This window comes from Lissotriton helveticus, chromosome 7 (assembly GCF_964261635.1).
Source record: "Lissotriton helveticus chromosome 7, aLisHel1.1, whole genome shotgun sequence".
Classification (NCBI taxonomy): domain Eukaryota; kingdom Metazoa; phylum Chordata; class Amphibia; order Caudata; family Salamandridae; genus Lissotriton; species Lissotriton helveticus.
Genome location: NC_136068.1, coordinates 1,422,401,986 through 1,422,417,745, shown reverse-complemented (window position 1 = coordinate 1,422,417,745; position 15,760 = coordinate 1,422,401,986). Strand labels below are relative to the sequence as shown.

General features: G+C 39.6%; 1 protein-coding gene across 1 annotated transcript in view; it reads right to left on the bottom strand.

The window, feature by feature from the left end:
- The window catches only part of LOC144770324 (myosin-3), a 100,177-nt gene that overhangs the window by 54,944 nt on the left and 29,473 nt on the right, over positions 1-15,760 (bottom strand). The window contains exons 11-16 of the mRNA XM_078654756.1: positions 14,835-14,973; positions 12,409-12,527; positions 12,161-12,310; positions 1,635-1,805; positions 1,232-1,541; positions 922-986 (exon numbers count right to left, since the gene is read on the bottom strand). Coding sequence (XP_078510882.1) covers positions 922-986; positions 1,232-1,541; positions 1,635-1,805; positions 12,161-12,310; positions 12,409-12,527; positions 14,835-14,973 — 954 coding nt within the window. The remainder of the gene's footprint in view (positions 1-921; positions 987-1,231; positions 1,542-1,634; positions 1,806-12,160; positions 12,311-12,408; positions 12,528-14,834; positions 14,974-15,760) is intronic.

Genomic DNA, 15,760 nt, shown 5'->3' with positions numbered 1-15,760 from the left:
TAAAGTCTGGTAAGCTTTTGTTTTTCTAAAAGAGCATTTTATCTTCAGAGAGTACTCTTCCCGCAGCAACAAGTGATGGCAACTGGCCTCTAGATGAATGAGACGTTGCACACATTAAAGCCAAAATGTACAATGATGTCTGTCTCCTCTGGCCCTTCAGTTATGATAATGGCAGTCCTAGATTACATTTTGTATCAGCGCACAGGTAATTGATAGTAAACACTGCACACCTCCTAATGTATTCATCTCATTATTTCCTGGAGTATTATATGGTATGTGGTAAAATGTGATAACATTGGAAATAAATGAATTAATATAGTAGCATCTATTGTACTTTGGGAATTGTTTTTAGAGAGGTTTGGTATTTTTTAATGTAATTATTTGATGTTCTTTTTTTAAAGTCCCATATCCCATCATGCTCCCTTATAGAATCATGTTGCATTACCCCTTATTACTTTCTGTTCTATGTTCCTGACACAAATTCCTCACTAACTGCCATTCTGCAAATATTTTTCTGAAAATATTCTGAAAAACACATGTTTTACATATTTTCATGTTTCTCATTAAATTATGACATGGCACTTTGCAAACAGCTTACATCTTGGTTCGGAAACAATCTTATAGTGGATAGAATTTGTATAGTGTAGAAATAGTGCCACTTCAATCTCCCCCCTCCCCGCCCCCTATAAATTTTGGATCAATGTTTTCTATTCCCTAACTTTTAGTGCGTCAAGTCTCTCAATGCTTCGGGTTGCATTGCTCATAAACTGGAGAAAATGTCCAGGAATGGTCAACAAATCCATTTTGCATAAAGTGTGAGTTCGTATGGCTTATTAATGAGAATTTAAGTTTAAGTCACAGACAGAATAGAGGTAAGACGCATTCAAAGTGAAGCACATATATTCAATAAAATAGACATACCCTGAAGAGTGCAGAGACGGTTTGAAAGGAAGAACCCTTCTTTTTAGCTCCTTTTTTGGTACCTTCTGTTGCGAAATGTGCATATATAGGTCAGAAGTGAAAAACAACATGCATTATTGGTATGTCAGTGATACTTTTGCAAAAATGTTAATTTAAACAATCTTATAGCTGTGCAATTGTAAGAGGAAACCCAATTGTGAACAGCCTGAAGTTATGATACCAAAGATAACTATCAATTACTAAAAAGGAAAAACAAAATATAAATTCAGAATCTCCACACATTTTCGTTAAAAAAAACATGATTTTATACCATTTTCTGTTCCAGCAAACGTTGCATAAAGATTGGCCAAAATCTTCATGGATGACTTTTGATATAATCCAACAACTGTTTCGTTCAGTGGATCCTTGTTCTTCTCCAGCCATCCCTTGACATTGTAATCTACTGTGCCGGCATAATGGACCAAAGAAAAATGAGCTTCAGGCTTTCCTTTGACCGCCTTGGGCTTCTGGAAATTGTTGGACTTGCCCAGGTGCTGATCATAGAGCTTGTTTTTGAAGGAAACATCTGAGGCCTTGGGGAACATGCACTCCTCCTCCAAAATTGAGAAGATACCCATTGGCTTGAACAATAAAAAGGATGAATTAGTCAAAAGGAATGGTTGCTTAGAAATGTAATATATATTTACATTTTAGCATTACTAGGTAATATCTACCTTCTCGATGAGCTCAATGCAAGCAGCCAGGTCCATCCCAAAGTCAATGAACTCCCACTCGATCCCTTCCTTCTTGTACTCCTCTTGTTCCAGGACAAACATGTGGTGGTTAAAAAACTGTTGCAGTTTTTCATTGGTAAAGTTGATGCACAGCTGTTCCAAACTGTTCAGCTACCACCAAATGCAAAATAAACAATAGTCAACTCAATGTAGAATTAGGCCCAACTGATACAGAACTACATATTTAGGAGAAAGGAGTTGCAAAGTAATGTCATAGAGCCAAAATATACTGATTTATTCTTTTTCTTCAAATGCGCACTTTCTGTATTGAAATTAGTATATAGAATTTAAATGTAAATTACATTTTTTAAACATATTTTTTAGGTTAAGGGACCTAAGGGAAAACTTTTATCTTTGCAAGTCAGGATCACATTGTATAAGCATACGTCTATTAGTCTTGATGGAGGTGGTTTTACATGTTTTAATTAGTTGGAATCGTGCTGCTTTAGCTATATTGCTAATGATGGCCTCCATCTTCATTGATGTTTTAAAATGACACGAAAGTTACTAGTTGATAAGGTTAATTTCAGTGAATCGGGGGGGAACGGAGTCGTTCAGAGAGAAAGGTGAATAGGAAGAGGGGATGACTGCTGCTCCAGTTTTGGCAGAATATAGGATCAACAATTGTAGTGAACATCCAGTGACAGATAGCTGTGAGAAAATCGGTTATATATGCTTGAAGGTCAAATGTGAAGTTTGGAAAGAAGAAGAAAATCTGGTTATAATAAGAATTAAGATGATAATGAGAAATCGAGGAGGGAAAGATATCTCAAAGGGAGGTGGTTATAAAGAGAAAAGAAGAGGCTCAAAGGATGCCCCTTGTGGGACACGCCCTGGCAGAGGAGTGGTTACAGGTGTCTTTGAGTCCCATGTGATTGTAAAGGAGTGGTTGGAGACAAATGAGGTATACTCAGTGGCGTAGCAAGGGGGTGGTGAGCGGTCCGCCCTGGGTGGCATGAGTTTTGGGGGCGCCGTCCTCCAACCCCACCCTCTCTTACCTGCAGCCGTCACAGGCGGCAAACGCAGGGGCCGCCGATGGTGGCAAAAATCCTAGCTATGCCACTGACTATTCCAGGGAATGCTTCTCTCTATGATGAAAGACAAATAGCCCTAACCACATGCCCAGACATGTCTAGCACTAGCTGCGCCTATATGGGATGGTGAATACCTTCTACTGTGAGTACAAATACTGCATATACTATAATGCACTTGGAAGGACTAGGATTAGCATGCAAGCAGCGTGCTCCCACCCCCTTGTAATCTAGGTGTTTGCTAGACCGGTGATGCAATTAGAGTGAAGAGAGGACAGAAGTGTGTGACAGTATCAAAGTGATCAGAAAGATTTAGACGTTTTGGGATTAGTGCAAGGCAGTTGTGGAAAGTCTCAGAGGGATTGGTTAAGGAGATGAGATGAAGTTCTGAAAGTAAGAGGATTTGGCATTGCCGATTGCAGTTGACAGTAGATGTGCCCTGGTAAGTTTGCTGCACAATTTGTGTAGCAAGGCAGTCCTCTTGATTTGTGCAGCTCAGATGTCTGGTGAGGTACATGTCTGTGAAAGGAGGATAATGGTAGTCAGTGGGTTACTGAATATTGAAATTCTGAAGTGTAGCTGAGATTTGAGTTAAAACAATTACATTATGTATTGTCCAAGAGTGAGATGAGGGCATTGTGAGCTTGATGAAGGAACGCTGGGAGAACGTCGGTGTGTTTTGTCACAGAGATTGGTATGTCTGTAGGGAGAGAAGGTTCAGGATTAATATTATCTGTCATTTATATCATGTCATGATGTAATGAGAAGATGGAAGGTTTAGAGTGTGTTAATGTATTAGATTATGAGTAGAAGATCTAGGGGTGTTAAGTTTAGATGTGAGGTGTGTGTTGATTCAGAAAAGATTAGAGTGTAGTGGAGAGAAGTGGGTGTACTGTATATTGTTAGAGAAATGAGTGTATTTAGAGGTTTACGAGCTTTGGGAATTAAATCACAGTGAGGAAAAAAGAGGAGAGGCTGACAGAACTTTGTCAGCTGAGTGCTGATATTGATACTGAGAAAATACAGACAAGAAACCAGGGATATGAATAAACATGAGGAAGAATATATTTGAAGCTGAATCATACAAAATAGAATTTGAAGGTTTAGGGAGTTTTTAAGACAAGAAACAATAGGTTGAATATATTGGAAAGCATAGTGAGGTTGGCCAAATTAGAGGTGTGGAATAGCTGTTCAGGTGTCATTCACAGGGAAATTGATGAAATGGTAAACTCGAATATCAGATTTGAAACTGATCGGAGATGAATCTATGTCTATAGAGAAGCAAAGTTCGAAGGACATCGCATCAAGATAATGAAAAGGAAAGGAAGGAGGGATACAGGAATTAGGAGAAGATAAAGTAGAGTGGGAACAGTGAAATGGAGAGGCACAGGGATGAATGTGCCTCTATAATGTGCATAGATAAAGGCAAATAGATACTCAGAGAATGAAACTTTAGACAAAAGAGAATCAAAATGAGGTGAAGATAGTGAAACAGCAATTGAAGGTGGTTATATACCAAACCTTGATGTTTTCATACGCCATCGAAAATGATGAACAATTAGAGTATAGCACCAAAAAGGAGTGCTAACAAAGGCAACAGGATTGCCAATGAAGGACTGAGTTTGAAGTTCTAAAATAACAAAGACTTGGATCATCAACTCTAACAAAAAAAGAGAAAAGGGTACTGAGGATCGCAATGGAAATGAGTCTATAGTGACATGGGAAAGGAGTTTCAGTGAAATGTATAGAGTGGAAAGTACCTCACGGCAAAGCAAGTTTGGAAATCGAGACATGAGCATGAGAAAAAGCACCAAAGAAGTTAAGAAATAGAAAGAATGGAAACACGATCAACATTAGCTACAAAGTGTGAAAATGAAGAGGTGGTTTCTTGAGAAAATAAGTTTTGAAGCATGTTTAAAGAACCGAGGAAAGATCCAAGACGTATTTATAAAGACATTGAAATAAAAAACAGTATTACTGACAGCCAGAGTTCATATCGTTAGAAGAAGGCCAAGAGTTCATAATGTAGGATTAGCAAGAACAAAAGAAGGGGTGCATGTTGGTACAATCAGGCAGAAGCAGAAAAAGGGGATATCAGCCAGGGAGGAGAGATTGTATTTGCGACGTAATTGTCAAAGTCAGAGGCTGTGAGAGAAAAACAAGAATAAGAAGAGGATTCAGAAAGATAAGGGATGAGTAGCTGGTTCAGACATGACAACAAGAGGAAAGAAAAGAAATGAGAGGTCTGAAGTAAAATGATTTAATAGATCAGCAGACAGAAGAGTACCGAGAAATAAGGTCAACAAAAGAAAATCAATGGAAGGAGATATTTGAAATGTCTCTTTATATTTCAAAGAAAGCAGCCTTCCGGAGAGCAGACAAGTGGTTCCGACAAGGAGAAAGCCAATGTTCAGCTTGCTTCATGGGGGTTGCTAAGTAGATTTAAGGTGAAATTTCAAGAGCATAACAGATAGAGAGAGCAGAGTATAAGCACATTGACGTCTGGATTAGAACGGTCAGTATGGAGGAGAGGTTAGATGAAGGCAGAATTTGCAACGTTTGAGTGAACAAAGGAAAGGAGACCACAAACAGGTAGAGTTCTAGAGCAAGTGAAGACTGGGTGCCCATCTACTAAACAACCCACAACCAGATGAACTTCCCCTCAAGGCGGCCTTTGATAAGGTCCCTAGACAAGCCTTGTGGGCAAAAATTGAATCTTGGGGCGCACCTACAAATTTATTGAATGCAATCATAGACCTTTATTCAAAAACATGGGTTCAAATAAAAATGGGAGATGGTCGAAGCCTAACAAACAAAATCACTACCATCAATAGCCTAAAACAGGGGTGCGTCTTGGCCCCCTGTTTCTTTAATATACATACAGCTGACCTAGACAACCACCTACGTTCAACATTAGGCGATCCTCCAAAACTGGGGAATGTGAGAACAGTAAGTTTGCAATACGCAGATGATATTGTGTTGCTCTCCCAAACACCCCGTGGTCTACAACGACTAATAAACAAATTGGCACAATACACAGACCTAAACCAACTACAGATAAACTTTAAAAAAACAAAGGTCATGTGTTTTTCCAGTCCACAGAAAAAATACCAAAATTCATTTGGACGATTAACAGCAATAGTTTGGACCGCGAGGAGACATACAAGTACCTGGGATTAACTCTGGATAGCCATCTTAATTACAAGCAACACCAAGAACATCGGAAAACAAAAGCTAAACAACTACAGTTTGCATTTAAAACCTTGCAAAAAAAACTTAGTGACAGCTCCACTACTCACTTATTAAAGGTCGTGGCATCAAAATTTGTACCCGCAATTATATACGGTTCCGAACTATTAAATGGAAAGGATGCAACATCCTTGAATATCGCCCAAACCAGCCTCTTCAAAAAACTGTTCAACATCCCGCGCCGTATCTCACAAGACCGGATAAGACTTGAATTTGGGCTAAAGAATCAGACCATGGCAAGACAGGGAGCGCTGGTCAAATATTATTGGAGAATGCGAGCAGCAGAGGACGACTCCCCGGTACATTACTGCTGGCTGGAGGTCGAAAAGTAATCAAAATTGACTAATTCGGTTCATTTGTTCTTAAAAACATCGATTGAGGCTTTAAAGATAGAGGAAGCATGGCATACTACACCGTCCTACTCGGAGTTTAAACAATCGGTAAACAAAACAGTTATCCAAATGTCCCAAGACCAGGATAAAGCCATGTTGTCCAAGAAAACAAATGCATGGACGGTGCTTCCGACATATAAAAAGCTAAAGCCCCAACCATACCTTTTGGAACACTTTGTAAACCGAATGAAACAGCAATTAATTCTACTGAGACTGGGAGTGTACCCAACTAAATATTTAACTCCCAAATGGAAACACACCTGGCTTTCAATGGACTGTCGCCTTTGCGGACAAGGTGATGAATCAGTGCTCCACCTACTTTGTATTTGTCCGGCACTATTATCCGAACGGAAACAACTGCTGCGGCCGTTGTTGAAAAAAGAGCAGATAAGAACATGCAGATCCGCAGTAATAAAATGTTTAGGAGGGTCAACAGTGCAATTGGCATGTAAATCATTAAAGCTTTTAAGTCTAGCTGCAAAAGCGCTAGAAAAGAAAGACACGGAACTTGATTCAGAAAATGCTTAGACATTTACTTCAAAGCAAATATAAGTAAAAGAATCAGATTCCTCAAGCCAGAACAACTCCATAAGACTAAAAGGCACTAACTGTACTATTTTCCTTTGCTTTCCTTTGGTTTAATAATCAAAATGCTTTAAACGGAAAGTTTACTAACTAACTAGTGTTTATACATGAATTTTAAGTCACAAGTGTTTACGTGTTTTTTGCGGTTAATCTGCTCTTTGTATGATTTAAACCAAATCAAATAAAGTATTTTCTTACTTGCCAGTCTGTATGCGACTAGGTAGCCTTGAGGTGAAGATAGTGAAACAGCAATTGAAGGTGGTTATATACCAAACCTTGATGTTTTCATACGGCATCGAAAATTAGGAACAATTAGAGTATAGCACCAAAAAGGAGTGCTAACAAAGGCAACAGGATTGCCAATGAAGGACTGAGTTTGAAGTTCTAAAATAACAAAGACTTGGATCATCAATTCTATCAAAAAAAGAGAAATGGGTACTGAGGATCGCAATGGAAATGAGTCTATAGTGACATGGGAAAGGAGTTTCAGTGAAATGTATAGAGTGGAAAGTACCTCACGGCAAAGCAAGTTTGGAAATCGAGACATGAGCATGAGAAAAAGCACAAAAGAAGTTAAGAAATAGAAAGAATAGAAACACGATCAACATTAGCTACAAAGTGTGAAAATGAAGAGGTGGTTTCTTGAGAACAGTAGTTTTGAAGCATGTTTAAAGAACTGAGGAAAGATCCAAGACGTATTTACAAAGACATTGAAATAAAAAACAGTATTACTGACAGCCAGAGTTCATATCGTTAGAAGAAGGCCAAGAGTTCATAATGTAGGATTAGCAAGAACAAAAGAAGGGGTGCATGTTGGTACAATCAGGCAGAATCAGAAAAAAGGGATAGGAGCCAGGGAGGAGAGATTGCATTTGCGACGTAATTGTCAAAGTCAGATGCTGTGAGAGAAAAACAAGAATAAAAAGAGGATTCAGACAGATAAGGGATGAGTAGCTGGTTCAGACATGACAACAAGAGGAAAGAAAAGAAATGAGAGGTCTGAAGTAAAATGATTTAATAGATCAGCGGACAGAAGAGTACCCAGAAATAAGGTCAACGAAAGAAAATCAATGGAAGGAGATATTTGAAATGTCTCTTTATATTTCAAAGAAAGCAGCCTTCCGGAGAGCAGCATATGGTTCAGACAAGGAGAAAGCCAATGTTCAGCTTGTTTCATGGGGGTTGCTAAGTAGATTTAAGGTGTAATTTCAAGAGCATAACAGATAGAGAGAGCAGAGTATAAGCACATTGACGTCTGGATTAGAACGGTCAGTATGAAGGAGAGGTTAGATGAAGGCATAATTTGCAACGTTTGAGTGAACAAAGGAAAGGAGACCACAAACAGGTAGAGTTCTAGAGCAAGTGAAGACTGGCTGCCCATCTACTAAACAACCCACTACCAGATGAACTTCCCCTCAAGGCGGCCTTTAATAAGGTCCCTAGACAAGCCTTGTGTGCAAAAATGGAATCTTGGGGCGCACCTACAAATTTATTAAATGCAATCATAGACCTTTATTCGAAAACATGGGTTCAAATAAAAATGGGAGATGGTTGAAGCCTAACAAACAAAATCACTACCATCAATTGCCTAAAACAGGGGTGCGTCTTGGCCCCCTGTTTATTTAATATATATACAGCTGACCTAGACAACCACCTACGTTCAACATTAGGTGATCCTCCAAAACTGGGGAATATGAGAATAGTAAGTTTGCAGATGATATTGTGTTGCTCTCCCAAATGCCCCGTGGCCTACAACGAATAATAAACAAATTGGCAGAATACACAGACCTAAACCAACTACAGATAAACTTTAAAAAAACAAAGGTCATGTGTTTTTCCAGTCCACAGAAAAAAATACCAAAATTCATTTGGACGATTAACAGCAATAGTTTGGACCGCGAGGAGACATACAAGTACTTGGGATTAACTCTGGATAGCCATCTTAATTACAAGCAAAACCAAGAACATCGGAAAACAAAAGCTAAACAACTACTGTTTGCATTTAAAACCTTGCAAAAAAACTTAGTGACAGCTCCACTACTCACTTATTAAAGGTCGTGGCATCGAAATTTTTACCCGCAATTATATACGGTTTCGAACTATTAAATGGAAAGGATGCAACATCCTTGAATATCACCCAAACCAGCCTCTTCAAAAAACTGTTCAACATCCCGCGCCATATCTCACAAGACCAGATAAGACTTGAATTTGGGCTAAAGAATCAGACCATGGCAAGACAGGGAGCGCTGGTCAAATATTATTGGAGAATGCGAGCAGCAGAGGACGACTCCCTGGTACATTACTGCTGGCTGGAGGTCGAACAGCAATCAAAATTGACTAATTCGGTTCATTTGTTCTTAAAAAAATTGATTGAGGCTTTAAAGTTAGAGGAAGCATGGCATACTACACCGTCCTACTCGGAGTTTAAACAATTGGTCAACAAAACAGTTAACCAAATGTCCCAAGACCAGGATAAAGCCACGTTGTCCAAGAAAACAAATGCATGGACGGTGCTTCCGACATATAAAAAGCTAAAGCCCCAACCATACCTTTTGGAACACTTTGTAAACCGAATGAAACAGCAATTAATTCTACTGAGACTGGGAGTGTACCCAACTAAATATTTAACTCCCAAATGGAAACACACCTGGCTTTCAATGGACTGTCGCCTTTGCGGACAAGGTGATGAATCAGTGCTCCACCTACTTTGTATTTGTCCGGCACTATTATCCGAACAGAAAAAACTGCTGCGGCCGTTGTTTAAAAAAGAGCAGATAAGGACATGCAGATTCGCAGTAATTAAATGTTTAGGAGGGTCAACAGTGCAATTGGCATGTAAATCATTAAAGCTTTTAAGTCTAGCTGCAAAAGCGCTAGAAAAGAAAGACACGGAACTTGATTCAGAAAATGCTTAGACATTTACTTCAAAGCAAATATAAGTAAAAGAATCAGATTCCTCAAGCCACAACAACTCCATAAGACTAAAAGGCACTAACTGTACTATTTTCCTTTGCTTTCCTTTGTTTTAATAATCAAAATGTTTTAAACTGAAAGTTTACTAACTAACTAGTGTTTATACATGAATTTTAAGTCACAAGTGTTTATGTGTTTTTTGCGGTTAATCCGCTCTTTGTATAATTTAAACCAAATCAAATAAAGTATTTTCTTACTTGCCAGTCTGTATGCGACTAGGCAACCTTGAGGTGAAGATAGTGAAACAGCAATTGAAGGTGGGTATATAACAAACCTTGATGTTTTCATACGGCATCGAAAATGAGGAACAATTAGAGTATAGCACCAAAAAGGAGTGCTAACAAAGGCAACAGGATTGCCAATGAAGGACTGAGTTTGAAGTTCTAAAATAACAAAGACTTGGATCATCAACTCTATCAAAAAAAGAGGAAAGGGTACTGAGGATCGCAATGGAAATGAGTCTATAGTGACATGGGAAAGGAGTTTCAGTGAAATGTATAGAGTGGAAAGTACCTCCCGGCAAAGCAAGTTTGGAAATCGAGACATGAGCATGAGAAAAAGCACAAAAGAAGTTAAGAAATAGAAAGAATGGAAACACGATCAGCATTAGCTACAAAGTGTGAAAATGAAGAGGTGGTTTCTTGAGAAAATAAGTTTTGAAGCATGTTTAAAGAACCGAGGAAAGATCCAAGACGTATTTACAAAGACATTGAAATAAAAAACAGTATTACTGACAGCCAGAGTTCATATCGTTAGAAGAAGGCCAAGAGTTCATAATGTAGGATTAGCAAGAACAAAAGAAGGGGTGCATGTTGGTACAATCAGGCAGAAGCAGAAAAAAGGGAGATCAGCCAGGGAGGAGAGATTGTATTTGCGACGTAATTGTCAAACTCAGAGGCTGTGAGAGAAAAACAAGAATAAGAAGAGGATTCAGACAGATAAGGGATGAGTAGCTGGTTCAGACATGACAACCAGAGGACAGAAAAGAAATGAGAGGTCTGAAGTAAAATGATTTAATAGATCAGCGGGCAGAAGAGTACCGAGAAATAAGGTCAACGAAAGAAAATCAATGGAAGGAGATATTTGAAATGTCTCTTTATATTTCAAAGAAAGCAGCCTTCCGGAGAGCAGCATATGGTTCAGACAAGGAGAAAGCCAATGTTCAGCTTGTTTCATGGGGGTTGCTAAGTAGATGTAAGGTGAAATTTCAAGAGCATAACAGATAGAGAGAGCAGAGTATAAGCACATTGACGTCTGGATTAGAACGGTCAGTATGGAGGAGAGGTTAGATGAAGGCAGAATTTGCAACGTTTGAGTGAACAAAGGAAAGGAGACCACAAACAGGTAGAGTTCTAGAGCAAGTGAAGACTGGGTGCCCATCTACTAAACAACCCACAACCAGATGAACTTCCCCCAAGTGGTGCGGTAAAATATAAAGAGTGAGAGGCATAATAAGGGAAGGAAAATCAGGTGGTGGGCACTGTTGGTGATCTCAACAGAGAAGTATGAAGGTCTGATGGAAAATCGAGCAGGGGAGGGGGGGATGGCTCAGATGATTTGTTGAAGTGGAATTTTACTTTATCAATTGTAGAGGAAGACAAACGAACTCAAGAGAGGAATATCGATGAACAAGATAACGAAGAAAGACAGGACAATAGAATTAGGTTTGTGAAAAGTGGATTTGAGATTTTCATAAAGGTAAATGAATTGAATATTTTGAATGAAAATTACTAAATGTAAAAGTAGACTTTTTGCAATCTGAATCACAATGTCACAGAATTTAGGCGAATCAAAACAAAACAACAGATTATTTCACAGTCAAATGACAGTGCAAAACATATTTAGACCTATGTGAAAGACATCCCAGTTGGCCTAGATCCATTTATATGGCAAGAATGAAGAGAAATCTATTTAAAAAAGAAAAAGCAATACACAACCTTACAGCTCTTTAGTTTTTAGAAAGGTCACTATGATGTAGTATTCCAGTTAGGCCAGAAGAGGGTGCCCGACTCAGGTAATTCTGGACTAGTCAGTTTTAAAAACGTGACCCTTTCCATCCTAGCAAAGCAAGATGCTGCTTTTGTACATTCACAGCAAACATTGAGGACAACAAAGTGAATTAAGAGAATTCCAACACCTTAGTTGCCATTTAGCTGAGTTTGTGACATAAAAAAGTAGGGTTTTCATTTATCAGCCTGAGATAACTGCAAGCGAATGCTGAAACAAAGGTACAAACCTCGAAAATTTCAAAGCCAGCAATGTCCAACACTCCGATGAAATGCTGTCGTGCAAGTTTGGTGTCTAGTTGCTGGTTGATGCGGGTTACCATCCACAAGAACAGCTTTTCGTAAACCGATTTGCAAAGGGCATTTACATTTTGCTGAACCTGAATATGAAAAGGTCCCAAAGACATGTCAGCCAGTTGCACAACAAGTCATTAGTCTTCAGACATAATCTTTCAACATGGTTCATGCCTTCACTTACCTGTTCTGCCGTTTGGCCTTTGGTCACATACTCATTCCCAACCTTGACTCTTGGGTAGCACAGTCCCTTTAGTAACTCTGCTGAATTTAAACCCATCAGGTATGATGCTTTGTCAGCCTCTGCATAGAGGAAAGAGATATACAGTAAATAATGAATTATGTGGAATGTGCACACACTATATACACAAGGTATTCCCACAATTATTCCACATATACATCAAGAGCACCTCTAACTAGCTTGGTCAAATCATAGCTGAATATACTCGGTTTCCGTAGACGGTGCCTTGCCCATGATGCCATGTAAATGTGACGGGAAGCTTAGAAGTCATCAAGGGATACACATCCCAGGCACACAGAATGCAGCTGCATTTAAAGACATGCAACGCTTTAGCAAGCAATAACTTCAGAACATGCTTAAGGGCAGTAAGTTTCATGTTTAGCGGAGGTGGTCTGATTATGACCAAATAAGCAGGGCACAAGTCCTATAAAAAGAAGTGGGGGACTGACCAAGTAAGACAATATGCAAATGACCTCATGAAGTCACGAAGTATTGCTATAAAAGAAATAAAATAGTGCTATTTAAATTATTTGTGTAAATACTGGGACAGACTAACCCATCTGACAGTCGTACAGTGTCTGCATTTATATACAGGGACAGAACAAAGGCAAAAGCATGCCTCTCTTAAGTACCTGTGAAGAGAAGGCAGGCTGTGTGCCTTTGTTTCCCTTTGTGGCATTCACATTTAAATGTAAGGTTCCAGGCGGCCCGAGTCAGCCTATACAAACCAAAGGAGGCGGAATGGCCCCTTAACTTCAGCCCAGCTGGAGGTGAAAAAAGGCTCCCTCCCTGCCTGAACGTTGCTGCTGGGAATGGAAAGCAGGCAACGTGTAGGTGCTGCTGAACGTGTCCCCTTGTCTGGAAATTACAACGGGAAAACTTCAGCATATTTCTGTGGGGCCCAACTTCTTGGCAGGGGGGACGGCGTCCAACCTGGGAAACGAGTGGGGAGACGCCGTGTACCTGCGTGTACCCCCAACTCAAGCCCTGCAAATAAGAATCTAAGTATGCTCAGAAATAACTGTCTGTTGTGATTGTATTCAATGACTAAAGGGTCATCTCTTTGACTAACGCGTTGTATTCTAGTTTCTAGTTCTAATTAAGAATTCCAATTGAGCAAAATGGAAATGTTCACTGAGCACAAGACGGGAACGTTCTCTGTGCAGACAGTAAATTGCAAGTAATACCGATTCGCAATTTGCAATTGTTTATGTGTAATGTAGTCAAATGGATTCAATAAAAGTGGTAGCAGCCTGCGCCTTCTACAGAACACATTGGTATTTTGCAAACCGATATATGTACTAATCAGCCGGTTCACAAAATCGTTTTGGGTAGCGATTCAGCTCACCTCCTCAATATTCATGAGGCAGGTCGCATATTGCGATCCACTATGACTGGCCATAATTACAGGGAGGGTGGCCTGCTGGGGTCAGCCGACCACCATGTCTGTGAGTGCTTTTTAAATAAAGCAATCTTTTTTTGTGCAGCAAAACTAGATGTGTTAAAAAATGAAGAGTTACCCAAACCATTTTTAGAAGTAGGTAGTGAGTAGGTAGTGGTCCCATGATCCTACATCTAAAAACGATGTTAGCAACATTCACAAAGGGGATCTGCTGGGATTCAGAAAACTGGAGGCTCTGGAAGCGGACGTTTGTTAATGGTGCTCACATTTTGCTTCTGGGTTTAAAATCCCTGAAGAGCTGAGATCCTTGGCATCGAGATTTCTGTAAACTAATAGTCCATGTGATCAAGTCTATTGTATACACATGGTTAATGTTTTTGAAAACCCCTGAGGCCCATGATCCATGCTTTTAGGAACTCTGGCCACTAATTGCAGACATGTTTGTGAAAGCTGGAGACTCCTGCCTCCTTTGCAAACAATCTATTTGGCTTATTGCGATTGCAATTTACAATGGCTAGAGGAAATATGTATGCACGAGGCTCATGACTCATGGAGGTGAGAGATCTTTTCAACCAGGACTAATGGTATTATGTATAGCTCATCAATGTGAGAACCCTAGACAATCACTGCTTATGGGTCTGAGGCCACTGAAACCTCTGGATACATGACTTTGGCAACACCACAGATTTATTGCTCATGGATTCGAGAAAACTTGCCATATGTTTGTGGTTCAAGAACACCAGAAATTCACGGGTTATTAAAGGATTATGGGATTGCCCCTCGTGGGATTGATAATACTTGTGACTCATGAATTAAATATTAAGATTCTTGAATCATGAGCATGGGGATAGTGGAGAGGCTTTGCTACCAAAATTAGGAATGTTAAAAGTTAAGGCTCTTCCACATAATCTCACTGGCACTACAGAAAGTGAACTTTTCACTCTGCACAAAGCAGGATCCTGCTTACCTTCTGTACCATCAGGCTCTCCCTGCTCTTCACGGGCCTTCTGTCTGAATTTCATGTTGCCATAGTGCATCACAGCTCCAGTTAGCTTGTAAATGCCCATCTTTTCTTCTTGAGTGAAGCCGAGGATGTCAATAGCAGACTAGGTTAAAAAAAATCACATACATATCAGAACACTATTGTGTTGAATCGCAATATATATTACTAACACATTCCTGCAAACATCCATGGAATACATTTAGTATGAACCATTTGGTAGGATGCTATACACTTTAAGACAGACAGACTTTTAGAACTAGCATGTGCACAAATACTATATCTCAGCCAAGTGCAGCTTGACTGTAATGCAAAGACAATAACTAAAACAATTAAACTCACAGTTCTACATGATGAGGCAAGGAGAGTAACATATATTGTGCTATATTCAACATCTCACCACACATGGACTTCACTGATTTAGGAAAATTACAGAAGTCTCCTGAAGAGTAAAACCATGCAGTCTGTGATGTGGATGACAGTAACAACAGAACACGGTTCAAAAATCAGTTTAGAGCCAGTTTAGAGCCTGCCTACTGGAGGAACTTTATCCAAGAAGCCTTAAGCAAGTCTTGATAAGATACCCTTAGCTCACCATGAATTCTCCATGCTAAGCGCAGAACGACGCAGCTCGGATACTTTGATGTGCATGCTCTATGAAAGGTTATGTTTGCCCATTAGGACCTTCCTCTGAGTTACCTGAGTGTTCAGGGAATGCAGGTGGGCCTGTGACCAGAAGGACCTTCTGAGACAGAATGCTAAAGGAGGTTGGTTTAAATGCAAATCTTCATGCCTTGGGACCTCCATGTTATGCGTTTGAGCCAAGATAATCCTAATGAATGCACATGCTTCCTATCTTTAAGATGATCATATGTGAAAAAGTTGATTTTAAA